The sequence below is a fragment of the Pygoscelis adeliae genome, unplaced genomic scaffold (genome assembly GCF_000699105.1).
Source record: "Pygoscelis adeliae isolate BGI_AS28 unplaced genomic scaffold, ASM69910v1 Scaffold25, whole genome shotgun sequence".
Taxonomy (NCBI): Eukaryota; Metazoa; Chordata; class Aves; order Sphenisciformes; family Spheniscidae; genus Pygoscelis; species Pygoscelis adeliae.
Window position 1 is genome coordinate 4,793,969 of NW_008824808.1, and position 20,100 is coordinate 4,814,068.

The 20,100-nt window shown below is 45.0% G+C and overlaps 1 protein-coding gene across 1 annotated transcript; it reads right to left on the reverse strand.

Moving 5' to 3' along the window:
• Positions 1 to 15,136: 15,136 nt before the first annotated feature.
• RPL15 (ribosomal protein L15) lies at positions 15,137 to 19,401 on the reverse strand. The gene is made up of 3 exons (XM_009324190.1): positions 19,195 to 19,401; positions 18,017 to 18,153; positions 15,137 to 15,861 (listed from the first exon to the last, which is right to left on the reverse strand). The coding sequence occupies exons 1-3, from the start codon at positions 19,364 to 19,366 to the stop codon at positions 15,556 to 15,558; spliced, it is 615 nt and encodes a 204-aa protein (XP_009322465.1). The 5' UTR covers positions 19,367 to 19,401; the 3' UTR covers positions 15,137 to 15,555.
• Between the last annotated feature and the right edge of the window lie 699 nt (positions 19,402 to 20,100).

The window sequence follows — 20,100 nt, forward strand, 5'->3', positions numbered from 1 at the left end:
ATGTCCCCGCCGGGGGGGGCCGCACCCTCTCCCATCTCCCGCTCCCAGAAGGGAACCCACAAAGAAAACCCGCCACGACAATAAGGAGGGCGGGGAATGGGGTCTCCATGAAGTGAACGCAGAGCCCAAAACGAAGCTCTGTCCTTCCTGGGCCCCCGGGAGGCAGAGGGAGATGCGTCGCTTCATGGTGTATTTTGACCTCCAGACTGAGAAGGAGGCGGTGGGGTTAAATGAGGTTAACAAGCAGAGGTTAAACGCAGCTAAATGTAGTCTACCGCCTCCTAATTTGGGTGAGTTTCCTCTCTTCTCAAATGAGGTAAACAGGTCAGTTTGGGTGAGCTTCCTCGCTTCTCGAATAAGGTAAATGGGTGAGTTTTCCCGTTTTTCCCCCTCTGGCCAAGTGGCTGGGGGGCATCCAGCTTTCCTCTTGGTCCACACACAGCACCCACCGCCACCTCCAGGCCCTCCATCCCCCATCCCCGATTTCCTATGGCAAAAGCTTCTTGTCGTCCTCATATTCCCAGTTCTCCTTCTCATACCAACTCCAAACTGCCTTCCTAAGCCCTGCCACGTTTGCCCTCTGACTCTCTCGCGCAGCCCCTGCCTGCTCGGCTGGCCGCCAAGCAGTGCTCAGTGCTCTGGGCATGGCCAGGTATGGGGCACAATGTCCCACCCTCCCTCCCCATGCCCAGGGCACCTGGCTGGGTCTCCGTCTCGCGCCTCCGCCTGGCTGCTGGTCTTCGTGGACCAAGCACAAGTTTGATGTGTTTGAGATCAGCCCATCCTGCCACGTCAAACCTCTCAGCAGCTGAAATTGGCCGACAAACTCAAAGGAGAAGATAGTGTATAAATCAAGTTCGCTTAGGAAACCAAGCTAAACATCACGAACAACAGCAGAGCAAGTACTCTCTGCCCGTGCATTCTCTGTCTCTGGGATATTTTTTTTTTGTTGTTGTTATTTTTGGATTTTGGCAAAGCATTAAAGATTAGACGCGATGCTTATCTAATATTTACTAACCAGTGGGTTACCACCCCTAGATGTTCACCGAGACTGCTAAAAAAACTACAGAACTTCAGCTCTTGCTGTTGGATAAGGCAGGAGACTTCAATTTGCAGGCAGTCATGGAAGTGATGCACTCAGAGGTGAGTATGCAGACGCTGACACTCAGACCAAAGGTCCACCTGGCCTGCAGGCAGTCTGTGGTGCTCAAGGGAGGCTCCAGGTTTTTCGGGTCCATGGACTCAATTCCTGAGAGTGGCCAATAAAGGGAAGGACTGCTCCTCCACTTCCTTTGTGGGCAAGGACAAATGCTGCTGCTCCTGCCTGGCGGGACAAATGGGAAAGGCAACGTACACAGCTTCATAGGATGCCGTAGGGAGAGGCCGTCACACTATTGTTCCCGATCTCAGTCTCTCCTATTTACCGCCAGGACAGGACTTTGTCCCTCCCAGAGTGATTCCAGCCTCTAATATCTTCTACCATCTGCTTTTGAGACTCTCGGGGATCATTATAGCAGTTTCAGCCTCCTCTTGCCTCTGGCACTGCACTTTGCAGCCCTGGAGCCACCCCCCACCCATCTTCAAGAATGCCTTTATTTCGCTTCTGTCTCATATCTCAGATCAACGCCTTCCTTAATGACCTTGGACTGCTCCCTGTGCTCCCATACTACATCCTCTCCGGTTTCTTCCCTGAGGTGGCTCCACGCACACACGTGGGATGCAAGAGCCAAGCACTTCTCTTAGGGACGGAAGTGCCTAAGTATGGCAAAAGCAAGTAATGGGCCCACCACCCAGCCTTCCACTCAGGATCCTTGTCCACAACATCAGAGGAAGCCAAAAGGTGTGTTTCCTGAGAGGGTCCAGCAGGTAGAGCTGGCTGTGGGTAGCCACAGGATGGTGCAACCAGTGTTACTCCCATCCTAGAGTTCCTAATGGAGAAGGTCTCAGAAATGGCCCTGTCCACTCCTATGCTATAGGTCTGCTGGTCAGCATGAAGGTATGGACTCCTACAGTAGTCCATGAGAGGAGCTTCAGTGTTTGGAAGAGAAAACCATCTTAGCACCAAGGTTTTTATTCTGCCCTGTAATCTGGGGGAAGACAACGCTCTGCCAATGGGTTGCAATATGAGAGCCAATTTTTTCTTGGAGCCTCTTTCCACCTACCTCTTCCAAATCCCACACAAAAAAACCACCTGGCACAATAACCCGTGGCTCTGGGTGCTGACCAAGTCGTGGTGCCTGGGCTTCTTCTTGAGGGGCTTCTCTTTGACCCTAGCTTGGCCCCTAAAGCTCTAGTGTTACTTGCTGAGCTGTCACTTCTCTTCAAGATGTGATGCTCAGTGGATATTCCCCGATCCCCACGAGGAGACATGGTTCCCTCCGTGTTGTTCACCCCTCCACGAAGGGCAAAACGAATCCTGGCATTATGGAGAGGCAGTGTACTGCTGGCATTCACAGTGGCGTGGCACCTCTCCAACCCAAAGGACGGGCAGGCACTAGGATGACTACCTGAAGAGCGATCAGGAGTCCTTGTGTTTGGTCACTCCTCTGAATCCTTCAGCCTCCAGTTGCTGAGGGTCCTGCCCTCTGCAGAAGTCTTGTGGTTCTGGGAAGAGGCTGAAGTGAGGCATTGATACGTCAAGGGGCAGAAGAGGGGAAAAATCACAGCGGGTGGGACGGAAAGCTTCTACAACCCCCTTCCCCCACCCACCGGCAAAGACAACAAAAAAAAAAAGGGAAGGAACACAAACATTTCCTCCTCTTGCCCCCCACCCCACAAATGTGGAGTAGCTAAAACCGCATGTTTAAATTCCAGAGGTTGAAGAGTGACTCCCAGCTGTGCTACAGACTCTCCTACCTCTGGATGGGAGACGGCACAACAGTGTTGCAGCAACTAATGCTCACTTAACTGTTAAGTGCAGTTGATAGCTGGATGGTGGGACAGGATGCACTTTGGCCACCTCACCAGAGGTATGTGGAGGCTGATGACTCTTTTTCCTCAGGCCTGAAATGCTGGTGGTTGCTCAGGTTGGGACAGAATGCCTGCACCTTTCTGTGCCTGTGGAGAGGCCCTCCTAATCCCAGTAAACATCCACACACCAGCCAGGAACGTAGGAGTTTCCATCAGCAGGCATTTGTCTGCTTTTGGACGAGCTGGATTTCTTCAGTGCCTGGCACATTTACAATATTAATATGATACCCAAATATATACTTTGCAAAGAGAAAAAAAAATTGTTTACATGAAGAGTGCCAAGGAGCAGCACCTTTTCAAGCCCCAACAACTCCTGATGTTTTCTGTTTCTTTGTTCCTTGGAAATAAGGAAATAATCCTCAGGAAAAAATTCCTAACCTCTTATTTGTCCTTTTGACTGATGCTCATAACAATGCTGACATATGCACAGATCTACAGTGAGTCCAAGTGCTCTTCCCTGGTCATTTACAGATTACAATGGTTTACATATAATGAAACTTATTTTCCCCCATATAAAATACTTCGTCACTGTTTTTCTGTCCGGTCAGTCTGTTTGAGGAGATCCTTCTGAAACCCTCCGTAATCTGTCTGTCCTGAATGATTTGTGCTCCACAACTGCAGGTGGAACTAGTTCATACAAGTACACTTCTCTTAGGTGAGGCAGCTGATACCAAACCTATCCTTGCATTTCCAGCTTCTTTAAAGCAAAGATTTACTTGCTATCTTCAGTTACTAGCTTAAATATTGCCCTCTAAAAGTCATTATAATGATAGCTATAACCGTGACTTCTTTCCTACATTAAATGATATAAATAGCAATAACTCGTCTAAGTACTCTTAGCCTCTGGAAGCCAGTGGAAATTTTTCTATCGATTAGAGTCGGCTTGGGTCAAGCCCTACACAGTGTTTTCTGACCCCTTGCCCTACTTATTCTCCATTTCTATTTCACATATGTATCTAAGTCTTCAGATTGTTGCCCTTTTTTCTCTCTCTCTGTTGAAGAGAAATCCTGATAAGGAGGTCCCAGAGGTCTTTAGCTTGTCATCACATCCCTTCACAGGCTGAATGTGTGCAGAACGCTTTAGGAAGAAGCAAAAGCTAAATATAGAATCATTTAAAGCCTACCCATTATGGGCATGCCTACATGACACGAATGCAACTAGCTTAGGTACCGGGAGCCGTGTAGTCACGGAGCTAAGTATAACCGAAACAGAGGAACTGGCTCACAAACCATTCCCCCGCGTGCACATCCTGTCTCTCAGCGCCAAGTATCAGAGCCTTGGAGGAAGATATAAAGGCTCATAATAGACAGTTATATACTAACTTGCCCATAGGGTAATTTTCTTCCTGATTCAGCTCTTTAGCAGGCGGTTTATGGCCTGAAGCATGTAACACTTCTGCTTTTCTCTCTTACCTAGTGCTATTGCAGGTGTGCTTTTTATTCACATAAATGGATAATACAAGTGGCCTTCTAGGCTGGTCAAAATGGTGGGAAATAACCTCATGCAATAGTGACATATTACAACTAGCCTCAGCTGCCCCTGCAGATTTCAATGGAAGGTGAGGACTTGGACCTTTAGTCCAGAAAGACAAAGCATTAGTTTTGCATTAATTAAGCCTATATTACATGGCAGTAATATCACTGGCCACCTTTCCCTTTTTGTGCTATAAGTTACTTAATCTGCTGGTACGTCATCTATTTATCCAGAAATAAAATCATCAGCTAATGAAAGAAAGATGAGAATATTTATTGCTTTGGTTGGGCCAATCGTGATTTTGGGGAGAGAAGCAGAATGGATTGTGCAAAGGATGCATAAAGGGCTACCCTTTACTTTCACTGAAACACCGAGACTTACGTGACTTAACTACAGGTGATTTCTAATGACACATTGTACTGTCTCGGAGAAGACATGAGCAGTGTTGCATTGAAGGCACAGTCAGCACACAACTGCTGCCTTTTGCTCTGTCAGCTGCCAGTCCCTTCTCCCCACCACCCAATCCTCTCCAGGGGCAACTGCATTTCTCCCTCTGGTGTCCTTTGTAGTAAACATCTTTCTAAGACTGGATTTTCTTCTGCCTTTTTCAAACTCTCTTATATCACAGTGTCCTGCAGAGCATCTTATTTCAAAGCACCAACGCTCACCAGGAAATTACCCAAGCTGCAGGCTGCCAGCGATCACCTCGGCGTTGCGTGACACCGGCACGGTGCTGGCCAGTACATCCCCAAGTGTGGTGGCATTGCTGTCACCGGCTCAAAACCATTGCTTCAGAAGTCATGTAGCTCGGCTCCACCATTTTCCTTCTGAACCCTCCGGGCCTCCAAAACATAAATCCAGTTTGCTTTTTCTCTTCGTAAACTGTGTTAATCCTTGGAGCGATGTAGTGTAACACAAACGCAAAGCTCAGTCCTGGGCAGAACAGAGATGCAAATGATGCCTTCTCCTTGTCTTGGGAAAACTCTGCAGGTCATATGGAGGGGACACAAAGCCAGAAATGTCACCCACATCTCCTGCAAGGTTTTGCGTGTCGCCCTTGCTTCTCTCCTCTGGAGCAGCACAAGCTTATTGTGATTACTGGCATGTTTTACAAGGAAAATCCCAGAGAAAACTCAGCTCAGTCATGAACAGAGGCAAATGCTACCCATATCTGGGCCCTAAACAGCCCAAGATTGTAGAAAACGAACAGCCTTTCATTACAGGTGCCATTGGTCCCTGTGCATTGGCCCCGAGAGAGAGGACTGCCTTTTTACATCCAGGCAAAACAAAGGCAACTATATTCAAATCAGTAACATTTCTCTGGGGAATAAACCAAAACATATTTTGGCCCCAAGAATTATTACCTGTAACTACCCAAAGGATAGCTGGCAGTTTAAGGGCCCGGACAGCTTCAGACTTTCAGCAGCTCTATATAGTGCAGTGTTTTTTTTCCCCGATCGCTGTCTCACCCTGGCTAACTTGAAGGTCAAAAGATGATCTAAGGCCTAATGCTTCAAGGTGCTGAGTTGTATCAGGAGATGATGCATGGAAAACCGTATCAGACCTTGTGTCCTCCTGGATTAGGCCCAACTGGTCAAATTCTTGTTCCAAAATGCTGGCTTCTCTATTCTGCTAAGAGCCTGAAGAGTTAAAGTTATTAACTGGCTTCTGAATAAAATGCATTAGGAATAAATATGCTTTAGGATAAACCTATTAAATGGATAAAAATGCCATTACCAGTGGTGAAATATGATTGTGTGACCTTTTAAATAAATAAGCCTGCTATGCACCAAATTATGTCAGATAATAAGCTTTATACATGATAGAGTCATGCAGTAGGTCTCAATCTTCAGGCATTCAATGAAATATCGCCAGCCATAAAGGGCTTCTGAAATGTTACACTAAAGAAAATTGCTTCCAGCTATAAAAACCTAACTGCTAAAACAAATGTAGTTTCCCTTATAAAATTCTGTGCAAGGCATTGGTAGCAAGAGTGAAAGCCTACTAGAAACAAACCTTAGATATTCAAACTATTTTGCAAATACACAATGCTTCTTAAAATAACTTGGATTCCAGATAAATCTGGAATAACTCTACTGAAAGCAAAAAGGTTGTAATCATGTAACGGCAGCGTAAGATCCAAATTATTTTTGCAGGGTCTTAGAAATATGTTTGTGGGCTATCTCTGGATACAAACAGTGCTGTGGATCCAAACTAATCTGCACTTGTCAGTTTGGCACTTGCACAAGCAGTGGAAATACTGACCCCTCTGGCTGTCCTGAATCTTGGGCCTGTCTGTGTTATGCCTCAGCGACTTGCCCAGATTACTCCTGACACAATGCTATTCCTATTAAGGGACCATTTGTATTTGATGTGATGGAAACAGAGCTGGATATTATCTGCCTCGTGAATACAGGCAGACATGCATTTAGTCAGATTCAGCTATCAGCTTCACGCACGGCAAAACTGGCTCTCTACAGTAAGTCAGAGTGAGAACTTTCTGCTCTAAACCATTACAAATAAGAAGGAATGAAGCGAATTCACTCATTCCTTCTAGTGATCATGGGCAAGCCAACAGAACCTCCTGGTGAGGCACTTACAGTTTTAACAAAATCATCATGGTCACTTCATCTATTGCTACGTGAACATCAGCGAATACATGTGATCCCCAGCTAGGGTCTCAAACACAGCTCCAGGGACTGAAAATACTCTTGGAACTCCCTGCCACAATCAATTATCTTCTCCAAAAGGTGATATCGGACATTAACAAAAAGGAGCATTCCTGTTTCTTCTGGGTTTTTTTCTGAACTGGGAGAATGCAAGCACTTTTTTTGAGGATAGAAAGGATCTTCTTAACCTCCAGCTACAAACACTGACAATTTTCACCAACGCTCAATGCAGTACAAACTTTTCCAGGAGGGGCACTGTCGTGGTTTAACCCCAGCCGGCAGCTAAGCCCCACACAGCTGCTCGCTCACTTCCCCCCGGTGGGGTGGGGGAGGGAATTGGAAGAGTAAAAGTGAGAAAACTCGTGGGTAGAGAAAAAGGCAGTTTAATAAGTAAAGCAAAAGCTGCGCATGCAAGCAAAGCAAAACAAGGAATTCATTTACTACTTCCCATCGGCAGGCAGGTGTTCAGCCATCTCCAGGAAAGCAGGGCTCCATCACGCCTAACGGTTACTTGGGAAGACAAAAGCCATCACTCCAAACGTCCCCCCCTTCCTCCTTCTTCCCCCAGCTTTATATGCTGAGCATGACGTCATATGGTGTGGAATATCCCTGTGGTCAGTTTGGGGTCAGCTGTCCCAGCTTCTTGTGCACCCCTAGTCTGCTCACTGGTGGGGTGGGGTGAGAAGCAGAAGAGGCCTTGACTCTGTGTAAGCACTGCTCAGCAGTAACTAAAACATCCCTGTATTATCAACACTGTTTCCAGCACAAATCCAGAACATAGCCCCATACCAGCTACTCTGAAGAAAATTAACTCTATCCCAGCCAAAACCAGCACAGGCACTGAAAGAGACATAGCAAAATTCAAGCACACAAAAGAATCCAGCTTTGCCCCAGCTCCCAAAAAGCAAAAAGATCACTCTCTGAACCTTAGCCATTTTAACTGTGAAGAAACAGGTACATTCTCCACAACTAGTTTTAGCGCTTTCGCTAAATAGAGCGAGGCACACCATGCTAAACACAACTTAAACGGGACCACTGCAAAGGAATGGGTGGCATCATGAGGCTAGCAGCGAAATTTTTATCTTCCCTTCCTGAACAACTGTAGCACAATGTCCAGAAACAAGTAATAGGTCTGTTCCGGGCAGGAGCTCGGCTGCATCCTGAAAATGCCTCCAGGCACTTGCCATTTTGTTTTAATGCAGTTCCTCAAAACTGGTCAACTGTAAGCACAAATCTCACAGAGAAGGCACATTATCAGCGGTGAAGGACAACTGCTTGTTATATAATCCTGCCAAATCCTTGATACAGCAGTTCTCAGGCAACAACCGTCTTGCTCTGAGTCATCTGGAAAGTCTCTGGTTCAGTGGCATCCAGGAGCAGACCATCAAAACAGGTTAGATTTCCACTTCCCATTTCAAATTACAGGAGGCACCTGTGAGTCAAGGCAATCATTTTCTCTTTATCTACCTTCAGATGCCATTCCGCGTACGGATGCAGCCTGTGCTCGTGCTGAGCCAGAAGCCCCGTGGGAGTTCCCAGCTAGCTCTGGATGTCGCAGCTTGCAGCTGTCCTGGGTGGCTGTTGGCACACAGGTCCCGCTGCAGTTACTGAGCAGGAACAGTCCGAGGGCAACCGCGGTGCGCAGAAATCCTCACCCTGCTCTTCAGAAAACCTGAGATGCTACGTGCGGGGCTGGACTTGCTCCATGCTCACCAACCTTTCTCCAAACACCCATCACTGGCCCCTGTCAGAAGCGGACACCGTGCTTAGACCTCCGGACTGGCCCTGCACGGCTGTTCGCATGGTGGGAGTCCGGGCACTGCCAAACGCTGTATCCCCTCTCCTGTCACCAGAGCCAGGGGCTTGATTAGCTCACACTTTTTTTTTTTTCCCTTTGAGGCAATGCCAAGTCTTAATCTGGTCCTGGGTCACGGATGTCAGCGGGACATATTACACTGGGTCTATCTTTGAATTAGGAAGTCTCCTGCCTCAAAGCTGGCCAGCTCAGACCTACTGCTCTCCTACTGCTTCTCCTCCCCGCCGTGCCTGATAGACAGCTGGAGTCAGCTCTTCTGACAACGCTGTTGGCACACAAAGCTGAGAAGCTCATTTTTTTTACAAACCCAAACGGCTACAACTTTGGCAATCTCACTGATATTGAACAGCAACAAGAAAAAGAACCAAGTCAGCAGCAAGCAGTACTCTGTTGCACAGGGCTGTAATAAGCCCAGGAGAAACGAGCTGGGTCAGGTTGGGTTGGCTGGTAGGTGCCAAAAGAGCTGGTCCAGGGTTACCACTTCAGGGGCCAAAGGGGGGAGAGGTGGAAGGTAATCGCTTCCCCGGTTCTCCATCTCACTCCTCTGCATATGATGAAATTGCTTCAACCTCTACTGCTGTTACAAAAGTCCTATGAAAGGCCCATACAATTCAATATTCAAATTGTAATGCAATTAATATGATTTTAGGACAATTTGCAAAATCTGCAAAAAACATCAAGTTTCAGTCTTCATTATGATTTGGACAAAATTCCAGTTCTGCAGTTCATTTCTGCACACTCATAATCTGGCTAAAATAATTATTCAGGCCCAAAACAAATCTCTTTTTTCCTTATTTTAAAAATATTTTTCTTAAAATAAATTAAAACTTCATAATGTTGCCAGAATGACACCTATGAGAAGGCAAGATTGTTTATTAGACAGGTATTTTAAAGTTTTCAGTCCTAAACGGATGGGACCATGACTGGAGAAGAGTGAACTCGTGTATGCCATATGTTTTCCATAGTTTTATGATTCTTGTATTTTTATTAAACTAGCCAATGAAAATAATAATTATAGTGGAGTTTTTCATTTAGCCTCAGGAGTTAGAACTGTGATTCTGTTGTTCACAGTGGGTTGTTTTCTTTTCTCCTTTCTTCCGTCTCGGCAACGTAAATCATAAATCTAAGAATTGGGTTTCCAGTGTAACCCATGATAGTAATTCATTTATTTTTTGTTTCCCATGGATATGGTATAACTGTTGCTTTAAAATGCTGTTTGGGTAAAACAGGGTCCAAAACCCAAACAGCAAGTGTAGTCTAAAACGTGTATCACACATAAAGGGCAGTCGTCATCTTCCCAGTACAAATCATTGGCCTTAACGTGAAAAACTTGGTCTCTCACTATCAGTTCGTACGGGTTTTTAGTCTGTATCTGTTAAGAATGGACAACCAGGCACCTGTCAGAAATAAAACTACCTACGTGGGAAATATTCTTCAGATTCCATAGAATCAATTGAATCATGTACTTTGTATAAATAATGTACGTACAATTCTATTAAAGAAATCAAGGAAGTTCCTTTTATTTCCACCTCTTTTCCTAGATTTATAAATATTAACTGGTTTATCTGTCCTTGATTTTTATTGTGTAGCTGAATCTTTGTGTCTTTTTCTGTAAAAAAAAGATTGTAAGCAGATGTTCTCCATCAACATCTGTAGCAATAAGTTGTAAAGAAAGTGAAAATAATATGAAATTTTCTATTTTACTTAAAAGCTTTACTATGACTGTTTAACCGTGCGTTGACAAAACTGCTTTCCAAATAGCTGCAAACAACTTAGCAACTTATAAGACATCATTTTTATATATAGCTCTGAATGAACTGAAAACACAGAGCTCAAAACATATTATTTATAAAGATTGCATAACTTGCTATCTAAACTCATCTGACTAATCACGAAACCCGTGAGAGAGGCCGCTGGATTGTAACAGCAGATGAGTTGAAGAGCCGCGATTCTCATACAAGGAAAGGGTTCAAATAATTGCTTATTAGTCACAGAAAAACAATGCTGGAAGAAAAATGTATGAATAAATGAACACCGGACTAATGAGCTATTTCCTCCACTTGGCGTATGAGCTCTCTGGGGATGGCGACTCGTTTTTGTTACACGTGTGAACACAACGCAGAGTGTAACAGGGTCTCGGCTTCTGCCTGCTGTTCTGTCTATCGACACACAGCCCGGTGATGAGGCCTGGAAGACAGAGGGCTCGAGCGTTGGACGTAGTGCCTTTCACAGCCTACGGTTCTCAGCACCGTCCTTCTGCTCTGCGTTTGGTGAAGTGCAGCCACTGCCAAGTCTGTCGGGGTTGCAGATTAACACCAGAGACACGGGCACCCTGAGCTAGTTCTGTGTTGAGCCCTGGGTCCAGCCAGGTTTATATCCCGGGGACTGCATCACGCCAACTTGGCTGCTGCACCCTGCAGGACCCCGTAGCCTCCTCTGCAATGCATTCTTGTCACCAGGCAGCACCGGGGTACTAACAAGCCCAGCTGGAAGCCAGGTGATTTGTCCTCTTCTTCTGCCTTCTCCGTTTCTTCTTTGTCTCCAGTGTGCCTCTTGATTGTTGTGTTTCCACGTGAACTTCTCAGCTTGCACATGGACATTCAGCTTGGGTCCAGAGGTATGCCTCTACAGCCCTTTCACAAGATACAGGCTGCAAAACCCATAAGGAGCCAGCTCCAGCCCAGCATATTAACTAGCCAGGGTTTTTCTAAAGCCTGGTACCAGGAAGGCGATGCAGGGAGACCTGAGCAGGCTCGGAAGGGGGCTACCTTCCATCTGAGAGAGCGCTCTGAGCCAGCATTGATCTTAACAGAGCCAGGCTTAGCTTAATCACTCATCTGCTCCCACCGAGCTCCCTGATCTCCAGGATACCCCAGTTCTCAGTTTCCCTGAATGATGGAGAGTTGACAGCATTTAATGAGATTAAATGTCACCTTCATTACAGAAGAGCCTTTAATTAGAGGATATCATTGAACATCATTTGATACCGAAGAGAAGCATGCTCTCTTAAATTTCAGGCAGTGACAAGGGGCCCAGAAGAACGGGGTTCCAGTCCTGGCTTTGCCAGAGGCCTCTTCTGGCACATTAGGTAAGAGCAGGATAGCCACCAAATTAAAGGTTGCGTAAGCAGTGTAGCTCAGGCACTTCCTAACTTCAGGGAGCTAGACTTTGCAACCTAAACACTCTGTGTGTAATTGCTAAATTGAGGCTGATTCAGAACCTTGACACATGAAGAGAAGAACAACCCACAGGCTCACCGTCCTTTTATACAGCTTTACATTCCAAGCAATTACTTGAAAAGGATTGGATCAAAAAGTTGGTGCTTGCTCAAAGCCCCAGAAAAGTGTCCAACTCAAATCCAAATTGCTTTTTTTGTGGCTGAAGCAGTGTTTCCATCACTCTGGGTATTTTGGCTTGATACTCTCAGAACTAGACTTGTGTGTGCTGCAAAAGAAAAGAGCCATACAAGGACAAAAAAGATGGCGTTTTTTCCCCATCTTGGAGAGAAAGTAGATTTAAAAGAGTAGGAATCAGGCTCTATTTTTAGACTCCAGCTTTTTAATTCATTAGCTGGACGGGACTGTTCACATGCAGTCACTTTTCTCACTGGGTCAAGGCTAGTGAACAACTGCTGCATTACAAGGACAGAGATAAGTGAGCAAGTCCAGCTATTACTCTCCTCCATCGCTAATTACTTCATTCTAAGACCCCCACAAAATCACCAGTGACATTCAATGACCTTCTGCTGCAAGGAAGCAGCCAACCGCCCCCTCCGTCAGCATCTGTGCCTACCGCAGGCAGCGCACCAGCGTCCCTCGCCCAGCAGCACACAGCTGCCTTGCAGAGACTCCCAACACTTGGGAGGCAACATAAGGAAACAATTACACTCACTGTTGATTAGTGTGGTCTGTGCTTTTCAACTTAGCTAGTGTTGCCACGTAATGAGCACTTCTATTAGCTACGTGGAAGGGAGTCTACTACCTGCTTGTTTAAAGCAATTGCTAAATCACACAATCCGTTTTTACACATCCCACCCTTCAGGACAGAATTAGTTTCTAACAGGAGCTGAATTACTTGCCAGGCCCTCACGTTCTACCAAAGGCTAAGCGATATCTAGGTGGCTTACACAAAAGTGAAATCCAGCCTAATAAAAGCTTACAGTCAACTATTTTCAACAGCACCTGGTGTCAGGCTGAAATAGGCTGGTACTGTACAGCCCCGTTTCTCTGCAGTTTAACGGTGGTGCTCATTTTGTCTTGCCTAGAAACCAGACAGCTCTTTTAATTACGTCTAAAACATGCCTGTTCAGACTGAGAAATAAGCAGTCCTGCAAGCAGAGCCAAGTAGATGGCTTGGAAATCAATTATTGGATTCCTCCGTGTCTCAATAAATTTCACCAGTGAAACTCCTGCTGCTTCCTCTTCCCTCGCCCCAACCCCCTTCAGCTACAGCTTAGTATCCATGTTTCAGGCAGACTCTTGGTGTATAAGGAAGGTTGAACTCAAGTAACAGCTTCTCACCAGGGCTACTGTCTCAGATGACTGATTTTCACCAAACTCGTAAGGAACAGACTTGTAATCTCTGTTGAACTTGCACAACAGGTTCAAAAATCAAGGAGGAAAGGCAGAGACCACATGACCTCTCTCTAAACCTGCTTTCCCAAGCTAACAACCCCAAACAAAAGTTTTTTTCCCCCAACGTTTTGCCTTTTTTAAACAGATTTTAATAAAAAGATAATTTGCCTTTCCTCTTCACACAAGTACTGCACTGCAATTTCCCCTCCTTCCAACCCAAAACACTGTTTAACAGAGCGTAAGATACTTTCAGTGTGAGAAGGTGCTAAGGCTACCTGATTTCCTGCAGTCTTGGGACGAGCTGTATGTACCCACACTGAAGACAGTCCCATCCGTTTCAAATTCCTTAGCTAGTCTGACCAATACCATACCCTCTAAAATACACTTGCATCAGTAGATTTCAATAAACTTTGGAGGGGACAGTATTTCCCCCCTTTTTTAACGTTCAAAAAGCTACAGGACCACGGGGGGGAACCTCACTCAGGCAAGTCTCACTGAAGACATCCCCCACGCGCCGAAGTTTTGAACCCTGGCAAGTGACACAGCATTAATGCTGACTGCCCCATCAATGGCAAGGGTCCCGAACGGCTTAACGAGCTCTGGTGCAGTTATCACCAGACTCCTAGGAGTCCGACGACAGGGAACTTCCATTTCCTGTCCTACACCATCACAGGGGCTGCTTTCAAGAATCCTCTTCTTTCTAATACTAGTTCCTCCCTCACAGGAAAGGTTAAAAAAAAAAAAAATCTACCTTCTTTAGAGGAGCAGATCGCACTTCTTAACATAGCTACAAAAGAATCCTTTTTAATTTTTTTTTGCTTGTTTGAGCCGAACAAAACATGGCAGGGGATTGCCCTCTTGAGCTGTTCCTCCTGGCTTTATGAACATGCTGCCGAGAGTCTCCAGGCTACAGTCCTCCTGCAAGAACTTAAAAGAGCAAAGTTAATTTAAGGGCAAATCTTGGACATTTCAGTCTCGGCATTAGTTTTCTGTTGTTTAAAAACTTTTCCACATCCCAAGTTGAAGCTCCAGGAAGACACGGCTACTTCTTAGGCCTTCTGTCAATCCCTTTTCCTACCACTACCCAATGGACACGGTACAAAATCTGTGAAGCTAAGACAGCCGTGCAGCTAATTTACCAGAAATTGTAGTTATCCTCCTCTCAGCATTTTCGTGCAATTTGACTTCACGCTGAAAGGTCACACTGTAATTTCACAAAATGTAGCTTAAAATACATTCATCTGTAACTGTCACCCAAATGTGATTATTTCTACTACCTGACCATGCAGAATAAATCAGAATGCAGCTCTTTTAACACTAGAGAAAGGTTCTCTGTTCTGGTATCAAAAGGCAGGTCTAAGAAACAGTCTCCACTGCAAAATGAACAGCCTGGAATCTTGCACAAATGGAGTAATACCTACTCTACAGTCAATATTTTATTAGTCAGCCTGAAACATCGCATAGTTCTTTGTGAAGTGTCCATATTTAAAATACTGCACACTTTAACGAATAGAGCAAGCCTTACCTTTCTATTCCGTGCTTAGCCGATTTAGCCTATGTTTGCAGATAACACAGGCTCAAGAGCTGGTTTCATACTGAAGATGTACAAAAAAACAGAACTTGGAAAATAAAATTGCCATTAGTATTTAATCACCTATAAAAAATAAACTAGCACTTTCATTTTACATCTCATTGCACAAGATCAAAGCTGGCCTTCAGTCTAAGCACAGGACACACAGACCCCAACTTGCAAGACAGTGAAGTATACTCAGACCAACAGAAAAAAGAACATGGACTAGCCATTAAGCTTTCAATTCACACTGCGCATGTCTCTTCAGTCTTATCAAAAGTGAAACCCATCGCAGAACTCCATGCTCGGGGCCTACAATCTTCACAAATGTCAAATTACATTTTCAAAAACCTTTCAAAATATGGAAACAACTGAACTCCTGGAGAACTCTACACTTCTCCACATAAACCAAGAAGCCGCAGAAGCACTTGTTAAATTCAACAACCTGCATCAGCTTTATTAAATCGTTACATTTACAAGAATTAACGGTAACGGTGCAGCTGCAGGGTATTGCGTCTTCTCCAGGCAGCACGACGTGAGCCACCAATGGTGTGGTGGAATTTGTGGCCCTTGCCAAGACCACGACTCTTCCGCCCGGCCGATGTCAGCCCACGCATCTCTCTGTGCTTGTGAACGGGTTTGGTGATCCATTGGGTATCAGGGTTGCGCCTGATGGTCTTATGGAAGGGATCAATCAGGATCACTTCGAAAAACTTGTAAGTGGAATCTTCACCCACCCAATACGAGTTCAAGACTCTCAGAGCCCCACAGTGACGGCCAGCACGTTCCTAGGGGAAAAAAAAATAAATGCAAAAGGCTGTAAAATCATGGATGCAGGGCACTCTTCATGCAGAAAGATATGAATAACTCAAACCTAAAATTTTGTAGGTGCTAGAAATTTCTCTCAGTTTGCCCTGAGAGACCCTCTCTTCCTAAAAGAACTGTTCCCCTTCCAGTTGCAAAGGTGCAAGAAAAATAGCTGAAAGGAATGCTGTATTTAAAAAAAAAAAAAAAAAGGCTGCTTGGATCCCTACATGAAATGGGTTTTAAAGACTGTAAGGAGGAAGGTGCTTGGTTGACAAAAGACAGAACTACTTTGTACACAGAAGCACCCAATAAGTAAATACACGGAGTTAAAAACAACTTTAACGTGAAGATGAAGAGCACAAGCTGCACTTGGGGCCACGGAACAATCTTTTGTGGGAAGTTATGAAAGACTGATCGATTTGCACATCCAAAGCTACAGGGGAGAAAGACATTTCTGCAGAGAATAAGCCCGTACTGATAGGAGAAAAGAAAACAGCTGATGTAACAAGTCTTTGTTCCACTGCTGGTATATTAGTGCTTCCTATTCCTATCCTCACTTGTGGTTGGAAAGAAGCAATCTTAGTTTAGAAAACAAAACAAAGCAGAAAATATCAATTATGCAACTCCATCTGCCTCTCCTGTCAAGAACGCTCCTTATTTAAAACACTAAAAGTGTGTTTAATCCTAGGCCTTTATCATCACCATGGGAAAGTATGAACCAATGGAGCCCACCCATCTTCTGTCCCAGTGCGATCCCAACCTATTACTACAGTCTTCCACTAAACAGCACTTGACTAGTCATTTTCTGCATATGTAATAAAATTCTTTCAAGTCCTTGTTTTATTCCGGCATGTGAGTGCAACACATACATTAAACATTAGAACACCAACCACCCTCAACCAGCTTCTGTGTGGGGATGGTAGCCACAATGGAGGTTTTCTATTTCTATAATATTTCTATTGGAAAAATCTAAGTCTTCCAGGAAAGAGCATGTCAGATTCAGAAAATTTTGAACTAAAACTGAGGGCCAACAACCTCTTCCATGAGCTGTCACCACAAGTGAGCATGTGATTAGCCATCAGATATCTGGTAACAGCATATATGAAGAGCATGCCATGAGCACTGAAGACACAGAATTGCATTTTTAATTCAAACTCATCATCTGTGTTTCTTTTAAATTAGCATGTCCCATTTATGGTTTTTTTTTTCCCCTTTTAAAAAAACGCACCGTATTCAACTTGCTGAAGTCACTTAGGAATATTTTTGAAGTCCTGGGAACAGAATAGTCTTCTGCTTCAAGATGGAAAGGCAATGAGCAGTCTTCACACTTCCACAATGTCTCTTTTGTGAGTGCAGACTAATATTAATTCTAACCCACTGAAAGAGTTTTTTCTAAAGGCGAGAACTACATCTCTTCAACGCTACTACTGTGACATTATGAAACTTACAGATCTCATCAAATGAGTTTCCATTTTGAGTACTTCAGCAGGTAACATCATCTCTCCTAAAAGCAAGTTAACCACCAATCTTTGTGCTTGTGAGGTACCAAAGGTTTTTATAAAGAACCAGAAGGTCTCTGGCATGCTGCTTTCAGATCCTGTGATACAGCCGAGTACACTGTGCGGCACTCCTACTACACAAACAGGTGCTACAGACTTTAAGACAGAACTCATCTGTGCTTTGCGAAAGGACCATTACCTAAAACTGGTAATACATACAACATGGCAGGGAACACAGAGGTGGGATTTAGTGATGAAGACACCTCAGCATATTTGAATTTTTATTTCTCATGCCTAACCCTTTATTTTACTGGGGCTTATACTAGTTGTAGGTCTACTTTTCGTTACAAATATTGTGGCATACTTTAGAAATAAGTATACGCTATGAACGTCGATAAACCACGTAAGTTGTACTTTCCCCAGACCCCATTTGTAACGTCTGAGTAGTTTTTTCATTTGTCTCAACACAGCTTTTCAAGACATTCTGGCGCTTTCCTGCCACCAGTATTCGAGATCTTTTACCCAACACATTAACAAAACAGGTGTTTGGGGATTTTTTTGTCTCTGAATATTTTCAGCTTTTACAGACTAAGACCTTCCTACCGCCACGTTTCTGAGCAATAACCAAAATAGTCACCTCTGCTACAGACTGAAGGCTCCGGGCAAACTTCAGCTGGTTAACACCATGATGCACAGGTTTACCATAGGTTGCACCTTTCGGGACTGGGCGTTTCCGACCACCACGACGAACACGGACACGGTAGATAACATAACCTAGAAGAAATGATGACTTAGGAACTAGAAGAATTCTGTAGTGTAGCAAGTGCAAATCACAGCCAGACAATTTTGATGCCCATACTGCATTTCCAACACCAGAAGCTTCACACGAAAATCAGATCAGTATACCGATCTTCACCAAAACATACAACTGGAGGTGGCTAACAAAAGATGTTTTTGTTACTCCCATCACAACTGAGTAAGGGAAGTGATGTCCTGTCACGACTATTTTTTACTTCCAAACCAGAGTTTACGGCACCTTTCCACTATGCAGTTCCAAGTACACTAAGAACGGCTACAGCTACGTTGTAACACAAAAAACTCCCACCCTGAAAACACCCAAGCAAACAACCACCCCAAAACTGAAGTCCCGTATTCTGATAGTAGCATTCATAAAGCACTGAGGCACAAGCTATCCATAAACCCTGCTGAAATCTGATCACTGAAAAATGAGGAAACTAGACGAACTTCACAGTTACAGAAGCGTAGACTCTCGGCTGTATATTTACGTAGTGAACGAACATATTGTTTCAAGGATTTGCTCAAGTTGCAGATGGACGGCCACTTTCCCCAAGTTTCTTTCACTGACCAGTAACTGTCTTCTAATGACAGTGCAAACTTTGTCATCTTGCTTGCTCAAGCACGTACGGCTGTAATACAGTCAAAGCAAGGCATGACAAAAAATGGGTGGATAAAGGACATCCCCCCCCGAAACCTAGGATACTAAAAGCATCGGTCAGTTCTGCAGTAGTAACACAGCGCAAGAGCAAGAATTAAAGCCAACGCCCACTTGATCTCCATCTGCCAAAATGGCCACAGAAGCTGTGAATTCAAAATTACACGAAGCACGGTTTTGGGCTGTGGGCACTGCTACCGATTTAACACATTTATAATACCAAGTTCATTTCACGCAGGACACTTCAGGTTGTTGGGGAATATTTAAGTTTCAGATTTTGTTATTCTGCTATCACTTAAGGAAGGAAGCTGACATAAAACTCGGTCGCTCCATCACGGAGCACGCGGACTTCGCCTCGTTACCTTGCTTGGCCTTATATCCCAGCCTGCGAGCTTTGTCCGGTCTGGTGGGCCGGGGAGCTCGGTGCAAAGCAGACAGCTGGCGGTACTGCCAACAGCGGACACGGAGGAGGAATCGCATCACATCCGACTGCTTTTTCCTCCATAGCTCCTGGATGTACTTGTAGGCACCCATGTTTGTCTACCTGCTGAGCGGAGAGGTGAATGAAAAAAGTGCACCAGGTACGACCGCAGATTTGAACAGCTTCCAACAGAGACACTGCATAAAAGCACGCACGCTAACACCACCGACAGGTAGGATGCTCGCACGCTTCTTCACACCACTGGCACATCTGGTGACATGGCTCGCACTTGGCAGCCGCCAACAGGACGAGCGGCAGTTGCAATTCTCAGCCACTTTCTTCCTTCACGTACGTTCTTAAGCACTGAACTCCTCAACTGAGGATTTTTCAGGTGTGTGTGTCAGATACTAACAAAATCGGTAGTTAACATCTGAACCAAGTTGTAAAGATTCGTCTGCAAAGAAGCACGTGACTGTGAGCGGTGTGGTCTTTATTTTTAATGGTTTTTTTAATATGTTATTTTTTTTCCTAAAAGCCTTTGAGCTCTCACACCCCTGCAGCAATTAGCAGACATAAGTGAACTCCACCAAGCCACCACACAAATCACCGTCAGAAGAAACGCAGCTCATTTTATTTGCACAGAAAACACCTGTTCACGCGTGATTTCCCACCCCCCTCCCCGCCCAGGCACGGCACAGCTCTTGCCACCCTTTCTTTGATCGCATTACGGCATAAAACACCACAAACGAACCGCGCACCCGGAGCCAAACCAAGACGTGCGGCCTGTAACCAGCCCGCACCCGCTACGTTGCGGCGTGCCGCCCCCCGCTACAGCCCGGGCACCCCA